Below are 22,221 nucleotides of genomic sequence, written 5' to 3' on the forward strand. Positions count from 1 at the left end.
ACACATAAGCTTAAAGCCCTTAAGTTAGCTAACTCATTTATTTCGGATGCCGTAGTACATTTAACTAAACTTACGGCTAAGAATTCCGGATTCGCCATTCAGGCGCGCAGAGCACTGTGGCTAAAATCCTGGTCAGCTGATGTTACTTCTAAATCTAAATTGCTTAATATTCCTTTCAAAGGGCAGACTTTATTCGGGCCCGGGTTGAAAGAAATTATCGCTGACATTACAGGGGGTAAAGGCCATGCCCTGCCTCAAGACAGAGCCAAACCTAAGGCTAGACAGTCTAATTTTCGTTCCTTTCGTAATTTCAAAGCAGGAGCAGCATCAACTTCCTCTGCACCAAAACAGGAAGGAGCTGTTGCTCGCTACAGACAAGGCTGGAGACCTAACCAGTCCTGGAACAAGGGCAAGCAGGCCAGGAAACCTGCTGCTGCACCTAAGACAGCATGAATCGAGGACCCCTGATCCGGGAACGGATCTAGTGGGGGGCAGACTTTCTCTCTTCGCCCAGGATTGGGCAAGAGATGTCCAGGATCCCTGGGCGTTAGAGATCATATCTCAGGGATACCTTCTGGACTTCAAATCCTCTCCCCCAAGAGGGAGATTTCATCTGTCAAGGTTGTCAACAAACCAAATAAAGAAAGAGGCGTTTCTACGCTGCGTACAAGATCTTTTATTAATGGGAGTGATCCATCCGGTTCCGCGGTCGGAACAAGGACAAGGGTTTTACTCAAATCTGTTTGTGGTTCCCAAAAAAGAGGGAACTTTCAGGCCAATCTTGGATTTAAAGATCCTAAACAAATTCCTAAGAGTTCCATCGTTCAAAATGGAAACTATTCGGACAATTTTACCCATGATCCAAAAGGGTCAGTACATGACCACAGTGGGTTTAAAGGATGCTTACCTTCACATACCGATTCACAAAGATCATTACCGGTATCTAAGGTTTGCCTTTCTAGACAGGCATTACCAGTTTGTAGCTCTTCCATTCGGATTGGCTACGGCTCCAAGAATCTTCACAAAGGTTCTGGGTGCTCTTCTGGCGGTACTAAGACCGCAAGGAATTTCGGTAGCTCCGTACCTAGACGACATTCTGATACAAGCTTCAAGCTTTCAAACTGCCAAGTCTCATACAGAGTTAGTACTGGCATTTCTGAGGTCGCATGGATGGAAGGTGAACGAAAAGAAGAGTTCTCTCTTTCCACTCACAAGAGTTCCCTTCTTGGGGACTCTGATAGATTCTGTAGAAATGAAGATTTACCTGACAGAAGACAGGTTAATAAAACTTCAAAATGCATGCCGTGTCCTTCATTCCATTCAACACCCGTCAGTAGCTCAATGCATGGAGGTGATCGGCTTAATGGTAGCGGCAATGGACATAGTACCCTTTGCACGCCTACATCTCAGACCGCTGCAATTGTGCATGCTAAGTCAGTGGAATGGGGATTACTCAGACTTGTCCCCTACTCTGAATCTGGATCAAGAGACCAGAAATTCTCTTCTATGGTGGCTTTCTCGGCCACATCTGTCCAGGGGGATGCCATTCAGCAGGCCGGACTGGACAATTGTAACAACAGACGCCAGCCTACTAGGTTGGGGCGCTGTCTGGAATTCTCTGAAGGCTCAGGGACTATGGAATCAGGAGGAGAGTCTCCTACCAATAAACATTCTGGAATTGAGAGCAGTTCTCAATGCCCTTCTGGCTTGGCCCCAGTTAACAACTCGGGGGTTCATCAGGTTTCAGTCGGACAACATCACGACTGTAGCCTACATCAACCATCAGGGAGGGACAAGAAGCTCCCTAGCAATGATGGAAGTATCAAAGATAATTCGCTGGGCAGAGTCTCACTCTTGCCACCTGTCAGCAATCCACATCCCGGGAGTGGAGAATTGGGAGGCGGATTTCTTAAGTCGTCAGACTTTTCATCCGGGGGAGTGGGAACTTCATCCGGAGGTCTTTGCCCAAATACTTCGACGTTGGGGCAAACCAGAGATAGATCTCATGGCGTCTCGACAGAATGCCAAGCTTCCTCGTTACGGGTCCAGATCCAGGGATCCGGGAGCGGTTCTGATAGATGCTTTGACAGCACCTTGGACCTTCGGGATGGCTTATGTGTTTCCACCCTTCCCGATGCTTCCTCGATTGATTGCCAGAATCAAACAGGAGAGAGCATCAGTGATTCTAATAGCGCCTGCATGGCCACGCAGGACTTGGTATGCAGATCTAGTGGACATGTCATCCTGTCCACCTTGGTCTCTACCTCTGAAACAGGACCTTCTGATCCAGGGTCCCTTCAAACATCAAAATCTAATTTCTCTGAAGCTGACTGCTTGGAAATTGAACGCTTGATTTTATCAAAACGTGGTTTTTCTGAGTCAGTTATTGATACCTTAATACAGGCTAGGAAGCCTGTTACCAGAAAGATTTATCATAAGATATGGCGCAAATACTTATATTGGTGCGAATCCAAGAGTTACTCATGGAGTAAGGTTAGGATTCCGAGGATATTGTCTTTTCTACAAGAAGGTTTAGAAAAGGGTTTATCCACTAGTTCCTTAAAGGGACAGATTTCAGCTCTGTCCATTCTTTTACACAAACGTCTGTCAGAAGTTCCGGACGTTCAAGCTTTTTGTCAGGCTTTAGCTAGGATCAAGCCTGTGTTTAAAACTGTTGCTCCACCCTGGAGTTTGAACTTAGTTCTTAATGTTTTACAGGGTGTTCCGTTTGAATCCCTTCATTCCATTGATATCAAGCTGTTATCTTGGAAAGTTCTATTTTTAATGGCGATTTCCTCGGCTCGAAGAGTCTCTGAGTTATCCGCCTTACATTGTGATTCTCCTTATCTGATTTTTCATTCAGACAAGGTAGTTCTGCGTACTAAACCTGGGTTCCTACCTAAGGTGGTCACTAACAGGAATATCAATCAAGAGATTGTGGTTCCATCTTTGTGTCCTAATCCTTCTTCGAAGAAGGAACGTCTGCTACACAATCTAGATGTAGTCCGTGCCCTGAAATTTTATCTACAGGCAACTAAGGATTTTCGACAAACATCTTCCCTGTTTGTCGTTTATTCTGGTCAGAGGAGAGGTCAAAAAGCTTCGGCTACCTCTCTCTCTTTTTGGCTTCGTAGCATAATTCGGTTAGCCTATGAGACTGCTGGACAGCAGCCTCCTGAAAGAATTACAGCACATTCTACTAGAGCTGTGGCTTCCACTTGGGCCTTTAAGAATGAGGCTTCTGTTGAACAGATTTGCAAGGCTGCAACTTGGTCTTCTCTTCATACTTTTTCCAAATTTGACACTTTTGCTTCTTCGGAGGCTGTTTTTGGGAGAAAGGTTCTTCAGGCAGTGGTTCCTTCCGTATAAAGAGCCTGCCTGTCCCTCCCGTCATCTGTGTACTTTAGCTTTGGTATTGGTATCCCAGAAGTAATGATGACCCGTGGACTGACCACACTTAACAGGAGAAAACAAAATTTATGCTTACCTGATAAATTCCTTTCTCCTGTAGTGTGGTCAGTCCACGGCCCGCCCTGTTTTTTATGGCAGGTAAAAAATTTTTTGAATTATACTCCAGTCACCACTACACCCTTTGGCTTCTCCTTTCTCGTTGGTCCTTGGTCGAATGACTGGAGGTGACGTAGAGGGGAGGAGCTATGTAACAGCTCTGCTGGGTGAATCCTCTTGCACTTCCTGTTGGGGAGGAGTTAATATCCCAGAAGTAATGATGACCCGTGGACTGACCACACTACAGGAGAAAGGAATTTATCAGGTAAGCATAAATTTTGTTTTTTTTCCTATGACATGGAGAGTTTACGACGTCATTCTAATTACTAGTGGGATATTCAACTCCTGGTCAGCAGGAGGAGGCAAAGAGCACCCCAGCAAAGCTGTTAAGTGTAACTTCCCTTACCCATAATCCCCAGTCATTCTCTTTGCTTCTGTCAATGGAGGTTGTGCGAAGTTGGTGTCTGAAGATAATAATCCTTTTATGGGCACTTTTCCCTGCAAGCAAGGATTGGGTCTAGTTTTGTCCACGTCAATCTCTTGAGTAAGAGTAGTGGTGGTTTTTAGCAGTTAAAAGGCGGAAAGGAAGTCTTTGCTTTACTTTTAACACTTTGATAGCCCTTTGTAGAAAGCCAGAGTTAGTTACTCTGTTCTTTCTTTTCCTACAGGTCCATGACAGAGAGTGCAGTGCCTGCCACACCTAAGGATCAGCATCTATCATGCAGGTGGATCTAAGGTAAGTGCCTTTGCGTTCTAGGTACAGAAGGACAGCAGGGTAACCTTCTGTTTCAGATCCTTTAAATTCAGATATAATAATCCTTCTCTTTTAAGGGTTCATATGGGGACAATATTTGGCACACTGTATGAGACTTGACTTTTGGCTAAGGGATGTGTTAACGATAAAAGATATTCTTTATTATTTAACCTGTGTCTTTTTTATCATCTTTAATGCTTTTGTTTTGAGGTCTATGGGGCTTTTTACCACAAGAAGCAGTCCGTTGTTTGGAGCTTATTTACTTATATGTGTAAATGGAGAGCCGTTTTTTTAAACTGTCTTTCTTCGCGCCTTTTCTTTTTTACACTGTAATAATATTGCTCAGGTTATTTGGTCCCGCTCACGTGACGCCCGCACTTCCGGTTTAGCGGAGCGGTGCAGTTGAGCGATAGTAAGCTTTTGCTACGGTGGGATCTCCAGCGTCTTTTCAGATCAGCCTTTTTTACTTCATCTCTGATGAGGAGAAACGGGATCTATTAAGAGGAGTGGATCTCTTCAAGCAGTCTGTTGTCTCCTATTACTAGTGGGGTATCTCTTTTGGCGGTAGGAGTCTCAGGCAAACTGAGGTTTTTTTCAAAGGAGTCTTGCTATGTTTTATTATTAAAATTAGATATTTAATTTTCATTGATAATTATTTTGAGTTTGAAAATTGCTTCATTTTATTTGTCATTTTAATTTTATTAATTTTGTCATTACGTGTGGGACCTGTTGCATTCTAGCCATGGACTCAGGATCAGCCCATCTCTATGGATAAATGATTACTATGTTTAGAGGTCCAAATTGTTCTGCCTATGCAATTATGCTCCTCTTGTTTAACTAAGACTTTAAAATTTACAGACAAATTACTCCCTTCTGAGCCTACTTTCTCTCAGGATAATGCTGTGCGTGACATGCCTCAGCTTTTTCCTCAAACATCCCAAGCCTTAATTGTTTCTCATACTGTGCCTTCTGTGTCCTCTGGTGGTGTTTATTCACCTGGGGATTTTGCCGCTCATATTTCTTCTGCAGTAACGGCGGCTTTGGCAACATTCCCTTCCTCAGGAACGCGTAAGAAAAAATCTAAACATCTGCCTGATACGAAGGCCTCTGACTCTAGGTCTGCATTAGCCAATCTTTCCCAGATGTCTAATGAGGAGAATACTTCAGTAGCTTCTGAAGGTGAGATCTCAGACTCTGACACTTTAGCGGAAAACTCTTCAGAATCTTAGATTTAAGCTTGAACACCTCCGGTTATTACTGAAAGAGGTTCTAGCTACTTTAGATTACTTCTAAATTGGATAGAGTTTATGATACCCCATCTTCTGTGGAGGTTTTTCCTGTTCCAAGGAAGATGTCTGAAATTATTGCTCAGGAATGGGATAAGCCAGGGGTTCCCTTTTCCCCTTCCCCTGTTTTTAAGAAAATGTTTCCTGTTGCTGACTCTATTCATGGCGCACTGTTCCTAAAGTAGAAGGACCTATTTCTACTCTTTCCAAGAGAACTACCATTCCTATTGAGGATAGTTGCTCTTTTAAAGATCCAATGGATAAGAAGCTAGAGGCTTACCTTATAAGGGAAAGACTCTGTTTGGACCTGGTCTGTTGGAGATCATTTCAGAGATTACGGGCGGAAAGGGATCTCTCCTACCTCAGGACAAGAAGAATAGACCTAGGGGTCGCCAGACTTCTAATTTTCGTTCCTTTCGTAACTTTAAGGGACAAAAGTCCTCCTCTTCCAAACTTGACCAATCCAGATCCACTTGGAAATCCAGCCAGTCCTGGAACAAGGGAAAGCAAAACAAGAAGCCTTCTGCTGACTCTAAATCAGCATGAAGGTTCTGCCCCCGATTCAGATGGGGGGCAGGCTTTCTCTTTTTCGTCAAACCTTGATACGCAATGTCCCAAATCCTTGGGCCGTGGAAATAGTATCCCAGGGTTACAGAATGGGATTCAAGTCTTGCCCTCCAAGGGTCAGATTTCTCCTGTCAAGACTATCCTCAAACCAAATAAGGAAGGAAGCCTTCTTAAACTGTGTAAAGGACCTATCCTCCCTGTGAGTTATTGTTCCAGTCCCTCTAAGAGAACAAGGTCTAGGATTTTATTCAAATCTATTTTGTGGTTCCCAAAAAAGAGGGAATTTTTCGTCCTATCCTAGACCTCAAGTGTCTGAACAAATTCCTCAGGGTTCCGTCTTTCAAGATGGAAACCATTCGTTCTACTCTTCCTTTTGGTTCAGGAAGGTAAGTTTGATGACCATAGACCTGAAGGACGCATACCTTCATGTTCCCATTTACAGGGAACACCATCAGTTTCTGAGGTTTGCTTTTCTGGGCATGCATTTCCAATTTGTAGCGCTTCCGTTTGGTCTGGCCACAGCTCCAAGAATATTCACAAAGGTTCTGGGGGCACTATGATGATCAGATCCCAGGGAATTGCTGTGGCGCCTTATTTAGACAACATCTTAGTTCAGGCTTCATCTTTTCAACTAGCCCAATCTCATACAGAGATGCTTTTGTCTTTTCTACGTTCCCATGGGTGGAAAGTGAATTTGGAAAAGAGTTCTCTAGTTCCATCTACCAAAGTGTGTTTCCTTTGGACAATAATAGATTCCCTGTCTATGAAGATTTTCCTGACAGAGGTCAGAAAATCCAAACTTCTTGCTTCCTGCCTTTCTCTCCAGTCTGCCTTTCGTTCATAAGTGGCTGAATGCTTGGAGGTGATTGGGCTGATGGTGGCATCCATGGACATCATTCCTTTTGCTCGGTTCCATCTGCGACTGTTACAACTTTTTGTCCGTCAGTGGAACAGAGACCATTCGAATTTATCGCAAAGGATAAATCTGGATCCTCTAACAAGAGACTCTCGTGGTGGATGTCACAGGAACATCTTTCTCGGGGCACTTGTTTTCTGAGAGATTGTGACCATGGACGCCAGCCTTTCAGACTGGGGAGCTGTTTGGGGTCCCCTGAAGGCTCAGGGCCTGTGGTCTTGGGAAGAGTCTTCTCTTCCCATAAACATATTGTAGTTGAGAGCTATCTTCAACGCCCTATCAGCGTGGCCTCAACTGTCTTTAGTCCGGTTTATCAGATTCCAGTCGGACAACATTACCTCAGTGGCTTACATCAACCACCAGGAAGGGACTCGGAGTTCCTTAGCCATGAAGGAGGTGACTCGCATTCTGCTGTGGGCGGAAGCTCACGATTGTCTTCTATCTGCCATCCACATTCCAGGAGTGGAGAACTGGGAGGCAGATTTTCTGAGCAGACAGACTTTTCATACTGGGGAGTGGGCTCTCCATCCGGAAGTTTTCTCTCAGATAACCCTCAGGTGGGGGGTTCCAGAGTTGGATCTGATGGCGTCCCACCAAAACACCAAGGTTCCAAAGTACAGTTCAAGGTCAAGAGATCCTCAGGCTGTTCTGATAGATGCTCTAGCGGTTCCTTGAAGGTTCTCTCTGGCATATCTGTTTCCTCTGTTTGCTCTCCTTCCACCAGTCATTGGTCGTATAAAACAGGAGAGATCATCGGTGATCCCAATAGCTCCTGAATGGCCTCGCAGGATCTGGTTCGCGGATCTGGTAATGATGTCATCTCTACCTCCTTGGAGGTTACCTCAGAGGACGGACTTCCTTATTCAGGGTCCTTTCCTCCATCCAAACCTAGATTCTCTGAAGCTGACTGCTTGGAGATTGAACGCCTAATTCTGTCTAGATGTGGTTTTTCTGAAGGGGTTATTGAGACTATGATTCAGGCTGGAGCCGAATGAGAATTCCCTGGATTTTGTCTTTTCTTCACGATGGCCTGGAGAAGGCTTTATCATTCAGTACTCTTAAGGGTCAGATTTCTGCGTTATCTATACTTTTGCACAAATGTCTGACTGACTTACCAGATGTTCAAGCCTTTGTTCAGGCCCTGGTTAGAATCAGGCCTGTGTTTAGACCTGTTGCTCCCCCATGGAGCCTTAATCTAGTTCTTAAAGTTTTGCAGCAAGCTCCGTTTGAGCCGATGCATGTTGTTGATATAAAGTTATCTTGGAAGGTCTTATTTCTTCTTGCTATTTCTTCGGCTTGCAGAGTGTCTGAGCTTTCAGCTCTGCAGTGTGATTCCCCATACCTTATTTTTCTCGCTGATAAGGCGGTCCTTCGTACTAAATTGGGGTTTCTCCCTAAGGTGATGTTGGACAGAAACATTAATCAAGAAATTGTTGTTCCTTCTTTTTGTCCTAATCCTTCTTCTCATAAGGAATATTTTGGGGGCTCTAAAATTTTTCTTACAGGCTACGTATGAGTCAGAAGGCCACTTCTACTACTCTGTCTCTCTGGTTGAGCAGCTTGATTTGTTTGGCTTGTGAGACTGCTGGACAGCAGCCTCCTGAGAGGATTACGGCTCATTCCACTAGGGCTGTCTCCTCTTCTTGGACTTTCAAAAAAAATGAAGCTTCTGTGGAACAGATTTGCAAGGCAGCAATATGGTCCCCTCTGCATACTTTTTCCAAATTCTACAAATTTGATACTTTTGCCTCAGCTGAGGATTCTTTTGGGAGAAAGGTTCTTCAAGCGGTGGGGCCTTCTGTTTAGGTCCTCCTGCCTTTTTTCTCCCCCCCCTGTTCATCCCGTGTCCTCTAGCTTGGGTATTGGTTCCCACTAGTAATTGGAATGACGTCGTGGACTCTCCATGTCATAGGAAAGAAAACAAAATTTATTCTTACCTGATAAATGTATTTCCGGACATGGAGAGTCCACGACCCCACCCTCTCTTTATTAATAATTCAACGTTATTTTTTTTTTAGTTCAGGCACCATTTCACCCTTGTGTTTCTTCTTTTTCTATTTTCCTTCGACTGAATGACTGGGGATTATGGGTAAGGGAAGTTACACTTAACAGCTTTGCTGGGGTGCTCTTTGCCTCCTCCTGCGGGCCAGGAGTTGAACTTCCCACTAGTAATTGGAATGACGTTGCAGACTCTCCATGTCCGGAAAGAAATACATTTATTAGGTAAGCATAAATTTTGTTTTTAAGATTTTTGTTTCTCTGCAAATGCTGCATCTTTCATTTAATTTATTTTTGTGTTGCTATATTTTTGGGTAGCTGTAATTGTCTTATATTTTATACTTATAAAGATCCTCATCTTGTAGCCCTTCCACACCTTATAACAAATCCAAGAGAGGTCACCGAGAGGAAGAGCAAGAGGATCTGACCAAGGATATGGATGAACCCTCTCCTGTGCCTAATGTGGAAGAAGTGACTCTTCCTAAAACAGGTAACTGTATTATCATTGCCACAAAACTCTCATATAATCTGTTTGTAGCCATGACATTAAAATATATATTTGTCCTCTAGTAAACACCAAGAAAGATTCAGAATCTGCACCTGTGAAAGGAGGCACTGTGACGGACCTGGGTGAGGGCGTAGTATCTTAAGTTGTGTACTTTTTGTATTTTGCTGCCTTATAGGAAAGAATTTCACTATAAATAGAATGTGTATATATACTTATATATATTTTGTATATATACTTATATATATTTTGATAGCTGGGTGGCATTATGAAGTAGCTGGGTGGTGGCCATTGACTTTTGAATAAAGTCTCACTTGACGGGAGACTCAATCTAAAATGCTATCAACAAAAATGAGGTATGTCTCAGGCACTCAAAGGACAGTTCTTTTAAATATTTTTAATATATTACACTTCCTTCACCCACACAATTTATAAATATAAATATATATATATATATATATATATATATTTATATATATATATATTTATTATCTTAATATACCCCTATATATATATATATATATATATATATATATATATATATATATATATATATATATATATATATATATATATATATATATATATATATATATATATTTATATACACTCACAATATTATTATATTATACATATATTATTACATACAAATCTCAAGAGACTGTTTAATTTTATTACCATTTTTGTTGTTCTGTAGTGCATTGCATCCGCAAGCCTAACTGGGTATGCTTTTCAGGAAATAATACTAAGATAACAAGGCAGACTAGAGTATAGAAGTGAATTGGAAAGTTGTTTGTAATTGCTGTTCTATCTGAGTTTAATTTTCACTTTACTGTCCCTTTAATGTGATTTGTGTGTTGATCTAAAAATATTTATTTCTTAATAAAGGGACGTGTAACACAAAATAAAACTTTCAAGATTCTGATAGAGCATGCAATTTTAAACAACTTTTCAGCTTACTTCTATTTCAAAATGTTGTTTTGTTATTTTGGTATCCTTGGTTGAAAAGCATATTTTGGTATGTTCAGGAGCAGCAATAACTACTGATAGCTAGCTGGTGACTGGTGGCTGCACATATATGCCTCTTGTTATTGACTCACCTGATGTGATTAGCTAGCTCCCAGTAGTGCATACGCTCCTTTAACAACATATAAACATTAAAGTAATAAAATGTTATAATATGGAATATTCCCTTACTTTTCAATTTTGTAAATTTTGAAACTTAACCCATCCTCCAAAAACAACGGGTACAGCATAACACAGCTTTATTATAATACAACCAATCACTGCGCGATAATCAATGATCAATTTGCATAATTTCTTTATGCAGGTTCGCTCTTTATTGCATGTGGATTCCTTCTTTTCTTTGCTGTATGTACATTTTTATACTCTTTATTAGGTTATTATACAGTGCTGATCACATTATTTTTCTCTACAAACACTAAGCACAGCTTTGTTACCCTAAAAGCCTCTAGCTTTTTGCACTGTGCTTTAAACCTTGCGTCTTTGCCCTCCCACCCCCTGGTTATCTGTTTGGCTGTCCAGTATTTTTTTGAAGGCCAGCTGGCAACCCTACTGGTAATACTAAGTAAAGTGGTGATTTCTGATAAGGCTATGGGTTTAAATAGCAAAAGTACAATAAATCTCAGAAGGAACAGAAGGGAAACGGAGATGGAGCTAGAATAAAAGCCCTGTGCTGCTGTCCCAGTTCAGACTGTTTCCTCAGTGCCACCTTTGAGCAGAGTCTCTTGTGCGCTCAATGGGGGTGAGTGAGTGGAAAGAGGGCCAAGAGGAGGCGGCAATATATATATATATATATATATATAAAACACACAGAGAAAACCCAGCACTCACTTGCAAGCTCTCAGCTAAGATTTAAAAGCAAAAATGGAAAGGTTAGTTACCGCATCTAGCCAAATGGGACAAGCCCAGGTACCTCTTCAAGGTCCTTTCCAATACCTGGGACCCTAAAACAGCCACACAATGCAAGCTCTCAAATCTAAACAAACTGGGAACAAGGGAAGGGTGCACAGGCATATGTAATCACCCTAGACATATACAAAACACGGAAGGGAACTGCACTCTCATACCAGACCGGGTACACATCCCATGATCCTGCAACATGCTCAGCCCTGGGTGCCACTGGCACTCACATGAAGCTGTGCTGTCCTCAGAGTCACAGGCAGTTAACCCCAGACAGGTCTGTGTGCAATGACAAAACAAATTAATAAAACACATAGAGAAACCCCAGCACTCACTTACAAGCTCTCAGCTAAGATTTAAAAGCAAAAATGGAAAGGTCAAGTTCCTTTCCAATACTTGGGACCCTAAAACAGCCACACAATGCAAGCTCTCAAATCCAAACAATCTGGGAACAAGGTAAGGGTGCACAGGCATATGTAATCACATGACTCTGGGGACAGCACAGCTTCCTGTGAGTGCCAGTGGCACCCAGGGCTGAGCATGTTGCAGGATCATGGGATGTGTACCCGGTCCGGTATGAGAGTGCAGTTCCCTTCCGTGTTTTGTATATGTCTAGGGTGATTACATATGCCTGTGCACCCTTCCCTTGTTCCCAGTTTGTTTGGATTTGAGAGCTTGCATTGTGTGGCTGTTTTAGGGTCCCAGGTATTGGAAAGGACCTTGACGAGGTACCTGGGCTTGTCCCATTTGGCCAGATGCGGCAACTAACCTTTCCATTTTTGCTTTTAAATCTTAGCTGAGAGCTTGTAAGTGAGTGCTGGGTTTTCTCTGTGTGTTGTATTAATTTGTTTTGTAATTTTCCCTATGGTTCTTGCACCCAGACCTGTCTGGGGTTAACTGCCTGTGACTCTGGTGACAGCACAGCTTCCTGTGAGTGCCAGTGGCACCCAGGGCTGAGCATGTTGCAGGGTCATGGGATGTGTACACGGTCCGGTATGAGAGTGCAGTTCCCATCCGTGTTTTGTATTTGTCTAGAGTGATTACATATGCCTGTGCACCCTTCCCTTGTTCCCAGATGTTTGGATTTGAGAGCTTGCATTGTGTGGCTGTTTTAGGGTCCCAGGTATTGGAAAGGACCTTGACGAGGTACCTGGGCTTGTCCCATTTGGCCAGATGTGGTAACTAACCTTTCCATTTTTGCTCTTAAATCTTAGCTGAGAGCTTGTAAGTGAGTGCTGGGTTTTCTCTGTGTGTAGTATTAATTTGTTTTGTAATTTTCCCTATGGTTCTTGCACCCAGACCTGTCTGGGGTTAACTGCCTGTGACTCTGGGGACAGCACAGCTTTCTGTGAGTGCCAGTGGCACCCAGGGCTGAGCATGTTGCAGGGTTATGGGATGTGTACCCGGTCCGGTATGAGAGTGCAGTTCCCTTCCGTGTTTTGTATATGTGTGTGTGTATATGTATGTATATATATATATATATATATATATATATATATATATATACATATATACATACTGTGTCTGTGTGTGTGTGTGTGTGTGTGTGTATGTATGTGTATGTATATATATATATATATATATATATATATATATATAATCTTGTTTCCATGGTAACAAACCTTGTTAGGTTCAGGAGAGTCCATGTGTTATGAGAACTATATAACAGTATTCTCATTGTAGTAATTATATATATATTTCTTTCATGTAATTGGCAAGAGTCCATGAGCTAGTGACGTATGGGATATACATTCCTACCAGGAGGGGCAAAGTTTCCCAAACCTCAAAATGCCTATAAATACACCCCCCACCACTCCCACAATTCAGTTTTACAAACTTTGCCTCCTATGGAGGTGGTGAAGTAAGTTTGTGCTAGATTTCTACGTTGACATGCGCTTCTCAGCATGCTGAAGCCCGGTTCCTCTCAGAGTGCAGTGAATGACAGAGGGATGTGAAGGGAGTATTACCTATTGAATACAATGGTCATCCTAACGGGGATCTATTTCATAGGTTCTCTGTTATCGGTCGTCGAGATTCATCTCCTACCTCCCTTTTCAGATCGACTATATACTCTTATATACCATTACCGCTACTGATTCTCGTTTCAGTACTGGTTTGGCTATCTACTTTATGTAGATGAGTGTCTTTTGGTAAGTATCTTTTCCTTTTATTTAAGACACTCTCAGCTATGGTTTGGCACTTTATATGTAAAGTTCTAAATATAATGTTTGTAATTATATTTGCCATGATTCAGGTTAATCAGTATATTTCCTTCTTACAGACTGTCAGTTTAATCTTTTGGGAAATGCATTTATAAATATATATATAAAAAAAAATAATAAAATTTTAAATTGACTTTCTTTTCTAAATTGCGGGCTGTTAGGCTTGCGGGAGCGCAAAATGCTACAATTTATTGCGTCATTCTTGGCGCAAGACTTTTTGGCACGAAAATTACGTTTGTTGACGCAATTTCGTCATTTCCGGCGTCTTAGTTGTCGCCGAGAGTTTTCACGTAGTTGCGTCATCTATGACGCTCGTGTTTGTTGCAGACATTCTTGGCTCTTGATAAAGGCTATTTCTCTTGTTAAGTGTATCCAGTCCACAGATCATCCATTACTTGTGGGATATTCTCCTTCCCAACAGGAAGTTGCAAGAGGATCACCCACAGCAGAGCTGCTATATAGCTCCTCCCCTCACTGCCATACCCAGTCATTCTCTTTCAACTCTCAACAAAGATGGAGGTAGTAAGAGGAGAGTGGTGTATTATAGTTAGTTTTTTTCTTCAATCAAAAGTTTATTATTTTTAAATGGTACCGGAGTGTACTATTTTATCTCAGGCAGCATTTAGAAGAAGAATCTGCCTGCGTTTTCTATGATCTTAGCAGAAGTAACTAAGATCCACTGCCGTTCTCACATATTCTGAGGAGTGAGGTAACTTCAGAGGGGGAATGGCGTGCAGGTTATCCTGCAATAAGGTATGTGCAGTTAACATTTTTCTAGGGATGGAATTTGCTAGAAAATGCTGCTGATACCGGATTAATGTAAGTTAAGCCTAAATACAGTGATTTAATAGCGACTGGTATCAGGCTTATTACCAGAGATACATACTCTTATAAAAGTGCAATATAAAACGTTTGCTGGCATGTTTAATCGTTTTTATATATGCTTGGTGATAAAACTTATTGGGGCCTAGTTTTTTTCCACATGGCTGGCTTGATTTTTGCCTAGAAACAGTTTCCTGAGGCTTTCCACTGTTGTAATATGAGTGGGAGGGGCCTATTTTAGCGCTTTTCTGCGCAGCTAAAATTACAGACAGAGACATTCAGCTTCCTTCTGCATGATACAGGACATCTTTGAAGGGCTCAAAAGGCTTCAAAAGTCGTGTTTGAGGAAGGTAACAGCCACAGTAGAGCTGTTTCAGTTGTGACTGGTTTTAAAAACGTTTTTTTCATTTGTTATTCCGTTTTTGGTATTAAGGGGTTAATCATCCATTTGCAAGTGGGTGCAATGCTCTGCTAACTTGTTACATACACTGTAAAAATTTCGTTAGTGTAACTGCCTTTTTTCACTGTTATTTCAAATTTTGACAAAATTTGTTTTTCTTAAAGGCGCAGTAACGTTTTTTATATTGCTTCTTAACTTGGTTCAAAGTGTTTTCCAAGCTTGCTAGTCTCATTGCTAGTCTGTACAAACATGTCTGACACAGAGGAAACAACTTGTTCATTATGTTTAAAAGCCATGGTGGAGCCCCATAGGAGAATGTGTACTAAATGTATTGATTTCACCTTAAACAGTAAAGATCAGTCTTTATCTATAAAAGAATTGTCACCAGAGGGTTCTCTCGAGGGGGAAGTTATGCCGACTAACTCTCCCCACGTGTCGGACCCTTTGCCTCCCGCTCAAGGGACTCACGCTAATATTGCGCCAAGTACATCAGGGACGCCCATAGCGATTACTTTGCAGGACATGGCTGCGATCATGGATAATACCCTGTCAGCCGTATTAGCCAGATTGCCTGAATTAAGAGGCAAGCGCGATAGCTCTGGGGTTAGACGAGATACAGAGCGCGTAGATGCTGTAAGAGCCATGTCTGATACTGCGTCACAATATGCAGAACCTGAGGACGGAGAGCTTCAGTCTGTGGGTGACATCTCTGACTCGGGGAAACCTGATTCAGATATTTCTAATTTTAAGCTTGAGAAACTCCGTGTATTGCTTGGGGAGGTGTTAGCTGCTCTGAATGACTGTGACACAATTGCAGTGCCAGAGAAATTGTGCAGACTGGATAAATACTATGCAGTGCCGGTGTGTACTGATGTTTTTCCAATACCTAAAAGGTTTACAGAAATTATTGGTAAGGAGTGGGATAGACCCGGTGTGCCGTTTCCCCCCCTCCTATATTTAGAAAAATGTTTCCAATAGACACCACTACACGGGACTTATGGCAGACGGTCCCTAAGGTGGAGGAAGCAGTTTCTATTTTAGCAAAGCGTACCACTATCCCGGTTGAGGACAGTTGTGCTTTTTCAGATCCAATGGATAAAAAATTAGAGGGTTACCTTAAGAAAATGTTTATTCAACAAGGTTTTATTTTACAGCCCCTTGCATGCATTGCGCCTGTCACTGCTGCGGCGGCGTTCTGGTTTGAGGCCCTGGAAGAGGCCATCCATACAGCTCCATTGACTGAAATCATTGACAAGCTTAGAACACTTAAGCTAGCTAACTCATTTGTTTCTGATGCCATTGTTCATTTGACTAAACTAACGGCTAAGAATTCCGGGTTCGCCATCCAGGCGCGTAGGGCGCTATGGCTTAAATCCTGGTCAGCTGACGTGACTTCAAAGTCTAAATTACTCAACATTCCTTTCAAGGGGCAGACCTTATTCGGGTCTGGTTTGAAAGAAATTATGGCTGACATTACTGGAGGTAAGGGTCATACCCTTCCTCAGGACAGGGCCAAATCGAGGGCCAAACAGTCTAATTTTCGTGCCTTTCGAAATTTCAGGGCAGGTGCAGAATCAACTTCCTCTGCTTCAAAACAAGAGGGAACTTTTGCTCAATCCAAGCAGGCCTGGAAATCTAACCAGTCCTGGAACAAGGGCAAGCAGGCCAGAAAGCCTGCTGCTGCCTCCAAGACAGCATGAAGGAACGGCCCCCTATCCGGCAACGGATCTAGTAGGGGGCAGACTTTCTCTCTTCGCCGAGGCGTGGGCAAGAGATGTTCAGGATCCCTGGGCATTGGAGATCATATCTCAGTGATATCTTCTGGACTTCAAAGCTTCTCCTCCACAAGGGAGATTTCACCTTTCAAGATTATCTGCAAACCAGATAAAGAAAGAGGCATTCCTACGCTGCGTGCAAGACCTTCTAGTAATGGGAGTGATCCATCCAGTTCCGCAGACGGAACAAGGACAGGGTTTTTATTCAAATCTGTTTGTGGTTCCCAAAAAAGAGGGAACCTTCAGACCAATTTTGGATCTAATGATCTTAAACAAATTCCTCAGAGTTCCATCATTCAAGATGGAAACTATTCGAACCATCTTACCCATGATCCAAGAGGGTCAGTACATGACCACAGTGGACTTAAAGGATGCCTACCTTCACATTCCGATTCGCAAGAATCATCATCGGTTCCTAAGGTTTGCCTTTCTAGACAGGCATTACCAATTTGTAGCTTTTCCCTTCGGGTTGGCTACAGCCCCGAGAATTTTTACAAAGGTTCTGGGCTCACTTCTGGCGGTTCTAAGACCGCGAGGCATAGCAGTGGCTCCTTATCTAGACGACATCCTGATACAGGCGTCAAGCTTTCAAATTGCCAAGTCTCATACAGAGATAGTTCTGGCATTTCTGAGGTCGCATGGGTGGAAAGTGAACGAAGAAAAGAGTTCTCTATCTCCTCTCACAGGGGTTTCCTTCCTAGGGACTCTTATAGATTCTGTAGAAATGAAAATTTACCTGACGGAGTCCAGGTTATCAAAACTTCTAAATGCTTGCCGTGTTCTTCACTCCATTCCGCGCCCTGCGGTGGCTCAGTGCATGGAAGTAATCGGCTTAATGGTAGCTGCGATGGACATAGTGCCATTTGCGTGCCTGCATCTCAGACCGCTGCAATTATGCATGCTCAGTCAGTGGAATGGGGATTACACAGATTTGTCACCTCTACTAAATCTGGATCAGGAAACCAGAGATTATCTCGGGTCCACCTGTCCAAGGGTATGACTTTTCGCAGACCAGATTGGACGATTGTAACAACAGATGCCAGCCTTCTAGGTTGGGGTGCAGTCTGGAACTCCCTGATGGCTCAGGGTTCATGGACTCAGGAGGAGAAACTCCTCCCAATAAATATTCTGGAGTTAAGAGCAATATTCAATGCTCTTCTAGCTTGGCCTCAGTTAGCAACACTGAGGTTCATCACATTTCAGTCGGACAACATCACGACTGTGGCTTACATCAACCATCAAAGGGGGAAACAGGAGTTCCCTAGCGATGTCAGAAGTCTCCAAGATAATTCGCTGGGCAGAGACTCACTCTTGCCACCTATCAGCGATCCATATCCAGGGCGTAGAGAACTGGGAGGCGGATTTTTTAAGTCGTCAGACTTTTCATCCGGGGGAGTGGGAGCTCCTTCCGGAGGTGTTTGCTCAATTGGTCCATCGTTGGGGCAAACCAGAACTGGATCTCATGGCGTCTCCCCAGAACGCCAAGCTTCCTTGTTACGGATCCAGGTCCAGGGACCCAGAAGCGACGCTGATAGATGCTCTAGCAGCTCCTTGGTTCTTCAACCTGGCTTATGTGTTTCCACCGTTTCCTCTGCTCCCTCGACTGATTGCCAAAATCAAACAGGAGAGAGCATCAGTGATTCTGATAGCGCCTGCGTGGCCACGCAGGACCTGGTATGCAGATCTGGTGGACATGTCATCCTTTCCACCATGGACTCTGCCTCTGAGACAAGACCTTCTAATACAAGGTCCTTTCAATCATCCGAATCTAATTTCTCTGAGACTGACTGCATGGAGATTGAACGCTTGATCCTATCAAAGCGTGGCTTCTCCGAGTCAGTCATTGATACCTTAATACAGGCACGAAAGCCTGTCACCAGGAAAATCTACCACAAGATATGGCGTAAATATCTTCATTGGTGTGAATCCAAGAATTACTCATGGAGTAGGGTTAGGATTCCTAGGATATTGTCCTTCCTCCAAGAGGGTTTGGACAAAGGATTATCAGCTAGTTCTTTAAAGGGACAGATTTCTGCTCTGTCTATTCTTTTACACAAGCGTCTGGCAGAACTTCCAGACGTTCAGGCATTTTGTCAGGCTTTAGTTAGAATTAAGCCTGTGTTTAAACCTGTTGCTCCTCCATGGAGCTTAAACTTGGTTCTTAAAGTTCTTCAAGGGGTTCCGTTTGAACCCCTTCATTCTATTGATATCAAACTTCTATCATGGGAAGTTCTGTTTCTGATGGCTATTTCCTCGGCTCAAAGAGTCTCTGAGTTATCTACCTTACATTGTGATTCTCCTTATCTGATCTTTCATTCAGATAAAGTAGTTCTGCGTACAAAACCTGGGTTTTTACCCAAGGTGGTTTCTAACAAGAATATCAATCAAGAGATTGTTGTTCCATCATTGTGCCCTAATCCTTCTTCAAAGAAGGAACGTCTTTTGCATAATCTAGACGTAGTCCGTGCCTTGAAGTTTTACTTACAAGCTACTAAAGATTTTCGTCAAACATCTAACCTGTTTGTTGTTTACTCTGGACAGAGGAGAGGTCAAAAGGCCTCGGCAACCTCTCTTTCTTTTTGGCTTCGGAGTATAATCCGTTTAGCCTATGAGACTGCTGGACAGCAGCCCCCTGAAAGGATTACAGCTCATTCTACTAGAGCTGTGGCTTCCACCTGGGCCTTTAAAAATGAAGCTTCTGTTGAACAGATTTGCAAGGCTGCGACTTGGTCTTCGCTTCATACCTTTTCCAAATTTTTCAAATTTGATACTTTAGCTTCTTCGGAGGCTGTTTTTGGGAGAAAGGTTCTACAGGCAGTGGTTCCTTCCGTTTAAGTTCCTGCCTTGTCCCTCCCATCATCCGTGTACTTTAGCTTTGGTATTGGTATCCCACAAGTAATGGATGATCCGTGGACTGGATACACTTAACAAGAGAAAACATAATTTATGCTTACCTGATAAATTTATTTCTCTTGTAGTGTATCCAGTCCATGGCCCGCCCTGTTCTTTTAAGGCAGGTCTAAATTTTAATTAAACTACAGTCACCACTGCACCCTATGGTTTCTCCTTTCTCGGCTTGTTTCGGTCGAATGACTGGATATGGCAGTGAGGGGAGGAGCTATATAGCAGCTCTGCTGTGGGTGATCCTCTTGCAACTTCCTGTTGGGAAGGAGAATATCGGACAAGTAATGTATGATCCGTTGACTGGATACACTACAAGAGAAATAAATTTATCAGGTAAGCATAAATTATGTTTTTTAGCTGAAACGCGTAGATCATACTACTCAGCTCCCAGATCTAAAGACACGCTAAACAGATCTCCCAGGACCTATATCAGTATTGCACTAACACATTTAGGTGCAAACTGAATTGGTAGGAGATTGCTACATCCCACTCCCAGAACCAATTCTGAATACAGATAGAAACGGTAGGAGACGGGGAACCAACAGACAAGTTTTTCAAAAAGTGTGCGCACTCATCATACTTCACACGGATTGGATAAGATTTTACACAGCAAAACAGACTGTAAGCAGACCAGTCGGTCGAAGCATCTAGTGAAACAAAGTAGCTTCTAAGAACTGTGAGTACACAAACATTAGTACCAGCTCTGAAGCCGAAGAAACAACAGTGACTATCAATTGAAATCACAATATAGCAACCATCTGGAACACAAACTAACCACATCTTGAAACAGTTGCTCATTCATCGAAAATTGAATAGTCCAATAACATTGTACCTAAACACACCACGATACAGACCTGGACATTCAAAATCCATTATTCATACGCTAAAGAAGAGAAATAATGGACTAATATATTACCTACAATTTTACTGAATATCAGAACACATTTATTAAGTATTGTGAATATATCGCAAGTGCCTTATATCTTCATGCATGTAATACATGGCTGTTAGTAGCAGCAAATCTTAAAACGCCTCTATCATTAGATGATTATATCAATGTTTTTATGCAAAGTTACGTATAATAGTGTATTTAATTTTAACTGATAGCGACACCGGTGTCTAAATTTTATTGATTTATAATCTTATTTTTTACCGAGATATTGAATTGTCAATTTCTTTGTATTTTTTACATACATTAAATCATATTTGTATCTATCTATATAAATTTCATATTTTTGATTAGTTTAACACGAGTGAGCATTGGGTCCGTAAGTGTAATCTCATTTTCTCCAACATTGGTGTGTCCGGTCCACGGCGTCATCCATAACTTGTGGGAAATATTCTCTTCCCCAACAGGAAATGGCAAAGAGCACAGCAAAAGCTGTCCATATAGTCCCTCCTAGGCTCCGCCCACCCCAGTCATTCTCTTTGCCGCTGAACAAGCAGCATCTCCACGGAGATGGTGAAGAGTATGTGGTGATTAGTTGTAGTTTTTTATTCTACTATCAAGAGTTTGTTATTTTAAAATAGTGCTGGTATGTACTATTTACTCTGAAACAGAAAAAGATGAAGAGTTCTGTTTGTGAGAGGAAGTTCTGTTTGTGAGAGGAATATGATTTTAGCAGCAGTAACTAAAATCGTTTGCTGTTTCCACATAGGACTGTTGAGATGAGATAACTTCAGTTGGGGGAAACAGTTGGCAGACTTTTCTGCTTAAGGTATGACTAGCCATATTTCTAACAAGACTGTGTAATGCTGGAAGGCTGTCATTTCCCCTCATGGGGACCGGTAAGCCATTTTCTTAGTCTCAAACAGAATAAAGGGCTTAATATGGGCTATAAAACTGGTAGACACTTTTATGGGCTAGATCGATTGCTTTATTTGGGCATTTTATTCAGCTTTATGTTGAAATTCACACTTTATAAACTTTGGGGAACGTTTTTTTACGTCAGGCACTGGTTTAGACACCTTCCCAGTCAGGAAGGGCCTTCTCTGTAGTAGGCAGAGCCTCATTTTCGCGCCATTACTGCGCAGTTACTTTTGACAGCAGGACATGCAGCTGCATGTGTGTGGGTCTGAAAGTAGTTGAAAAGGTTCCTAGAAGGCTTCATTTGGTATCGTATACCCCCCTGGGTTTGGTAAAGTCGCAGCAAAGGCTGTAGCTGGGACTGTAGAGGGGTTAAAACTGTAACCGGCTCCGGTTTCCTCATTTTAAGGGTTAAAGGTCTGAAATTTGGGGTGCAAATCTTTGAATGCTTTAAGACACTGTGGTGAAAATTTGATTAAATTTAAACAATTCCTTCATAGTTTTTCACATATTCAGTAATAAAGTGTGCCCTGTTTAAAATTTAAAGAGACAGTAACGGTTTTGTTTTAAAACGGTTTTTGTACTTTATTGACAAGTTTAAGCCTGTTTTAGGAAAGATGTATGAATCAGCGCTTATTTCTACCAGCCAAATACAGAATGGTCCCTCTCACAGATACCAATAGGTAGTTAGAAATTGAAGAGAAAAAAAGCCTGTTTAACATGTCTGTGCCTTCAGATAAACTATGTTCTGTATGTATGGAAGCCAATGTGTCTCCCCCTTCAAAATTGTGTGATAATTGTGCCATAGCGTCCAAACAAAGTAAGGACAGTACTG

General features: G+C 42.3%; 1 protein-coding gene across 1 annotated transcript in view; it reads left to right on the plus strand.

Moving 5' to 3' along the window:
- SMARCC2 (SWI/SNF related, matrix associated, actin dependent regulator of chromatin subfamily c member 2) overlaps positions 1-22,221 on the plus strand; it is a 422,396-nt gene that overhangs the window by 85,091 nt on the left and 315,084 nt on the right. Inside the window, 2 exon segments of the mRNA XM_053708105.1 lie at positions 9,394-9,518; positions 9,599-9,658. Coding sequence (XP_053564080.1) covers positions 9,394-9,518; positions 9,599-9,658 — 185 coding nt within the window.

The sequence above is a fragment of the Bombina bombina genome, chromosome 3 (genome assembly GCF_027579735.1).
Source record: "Bombina bombina isolate aBomBom1 chromosome 3, aBomBom1.pri, whole genome shotgun sequence".
Lineage (NCBI taxonomy): Eukaryota > Metazoa > Chordata > Amphibia > Anura > Bombinatoridae > Bombina > Bombina bombina.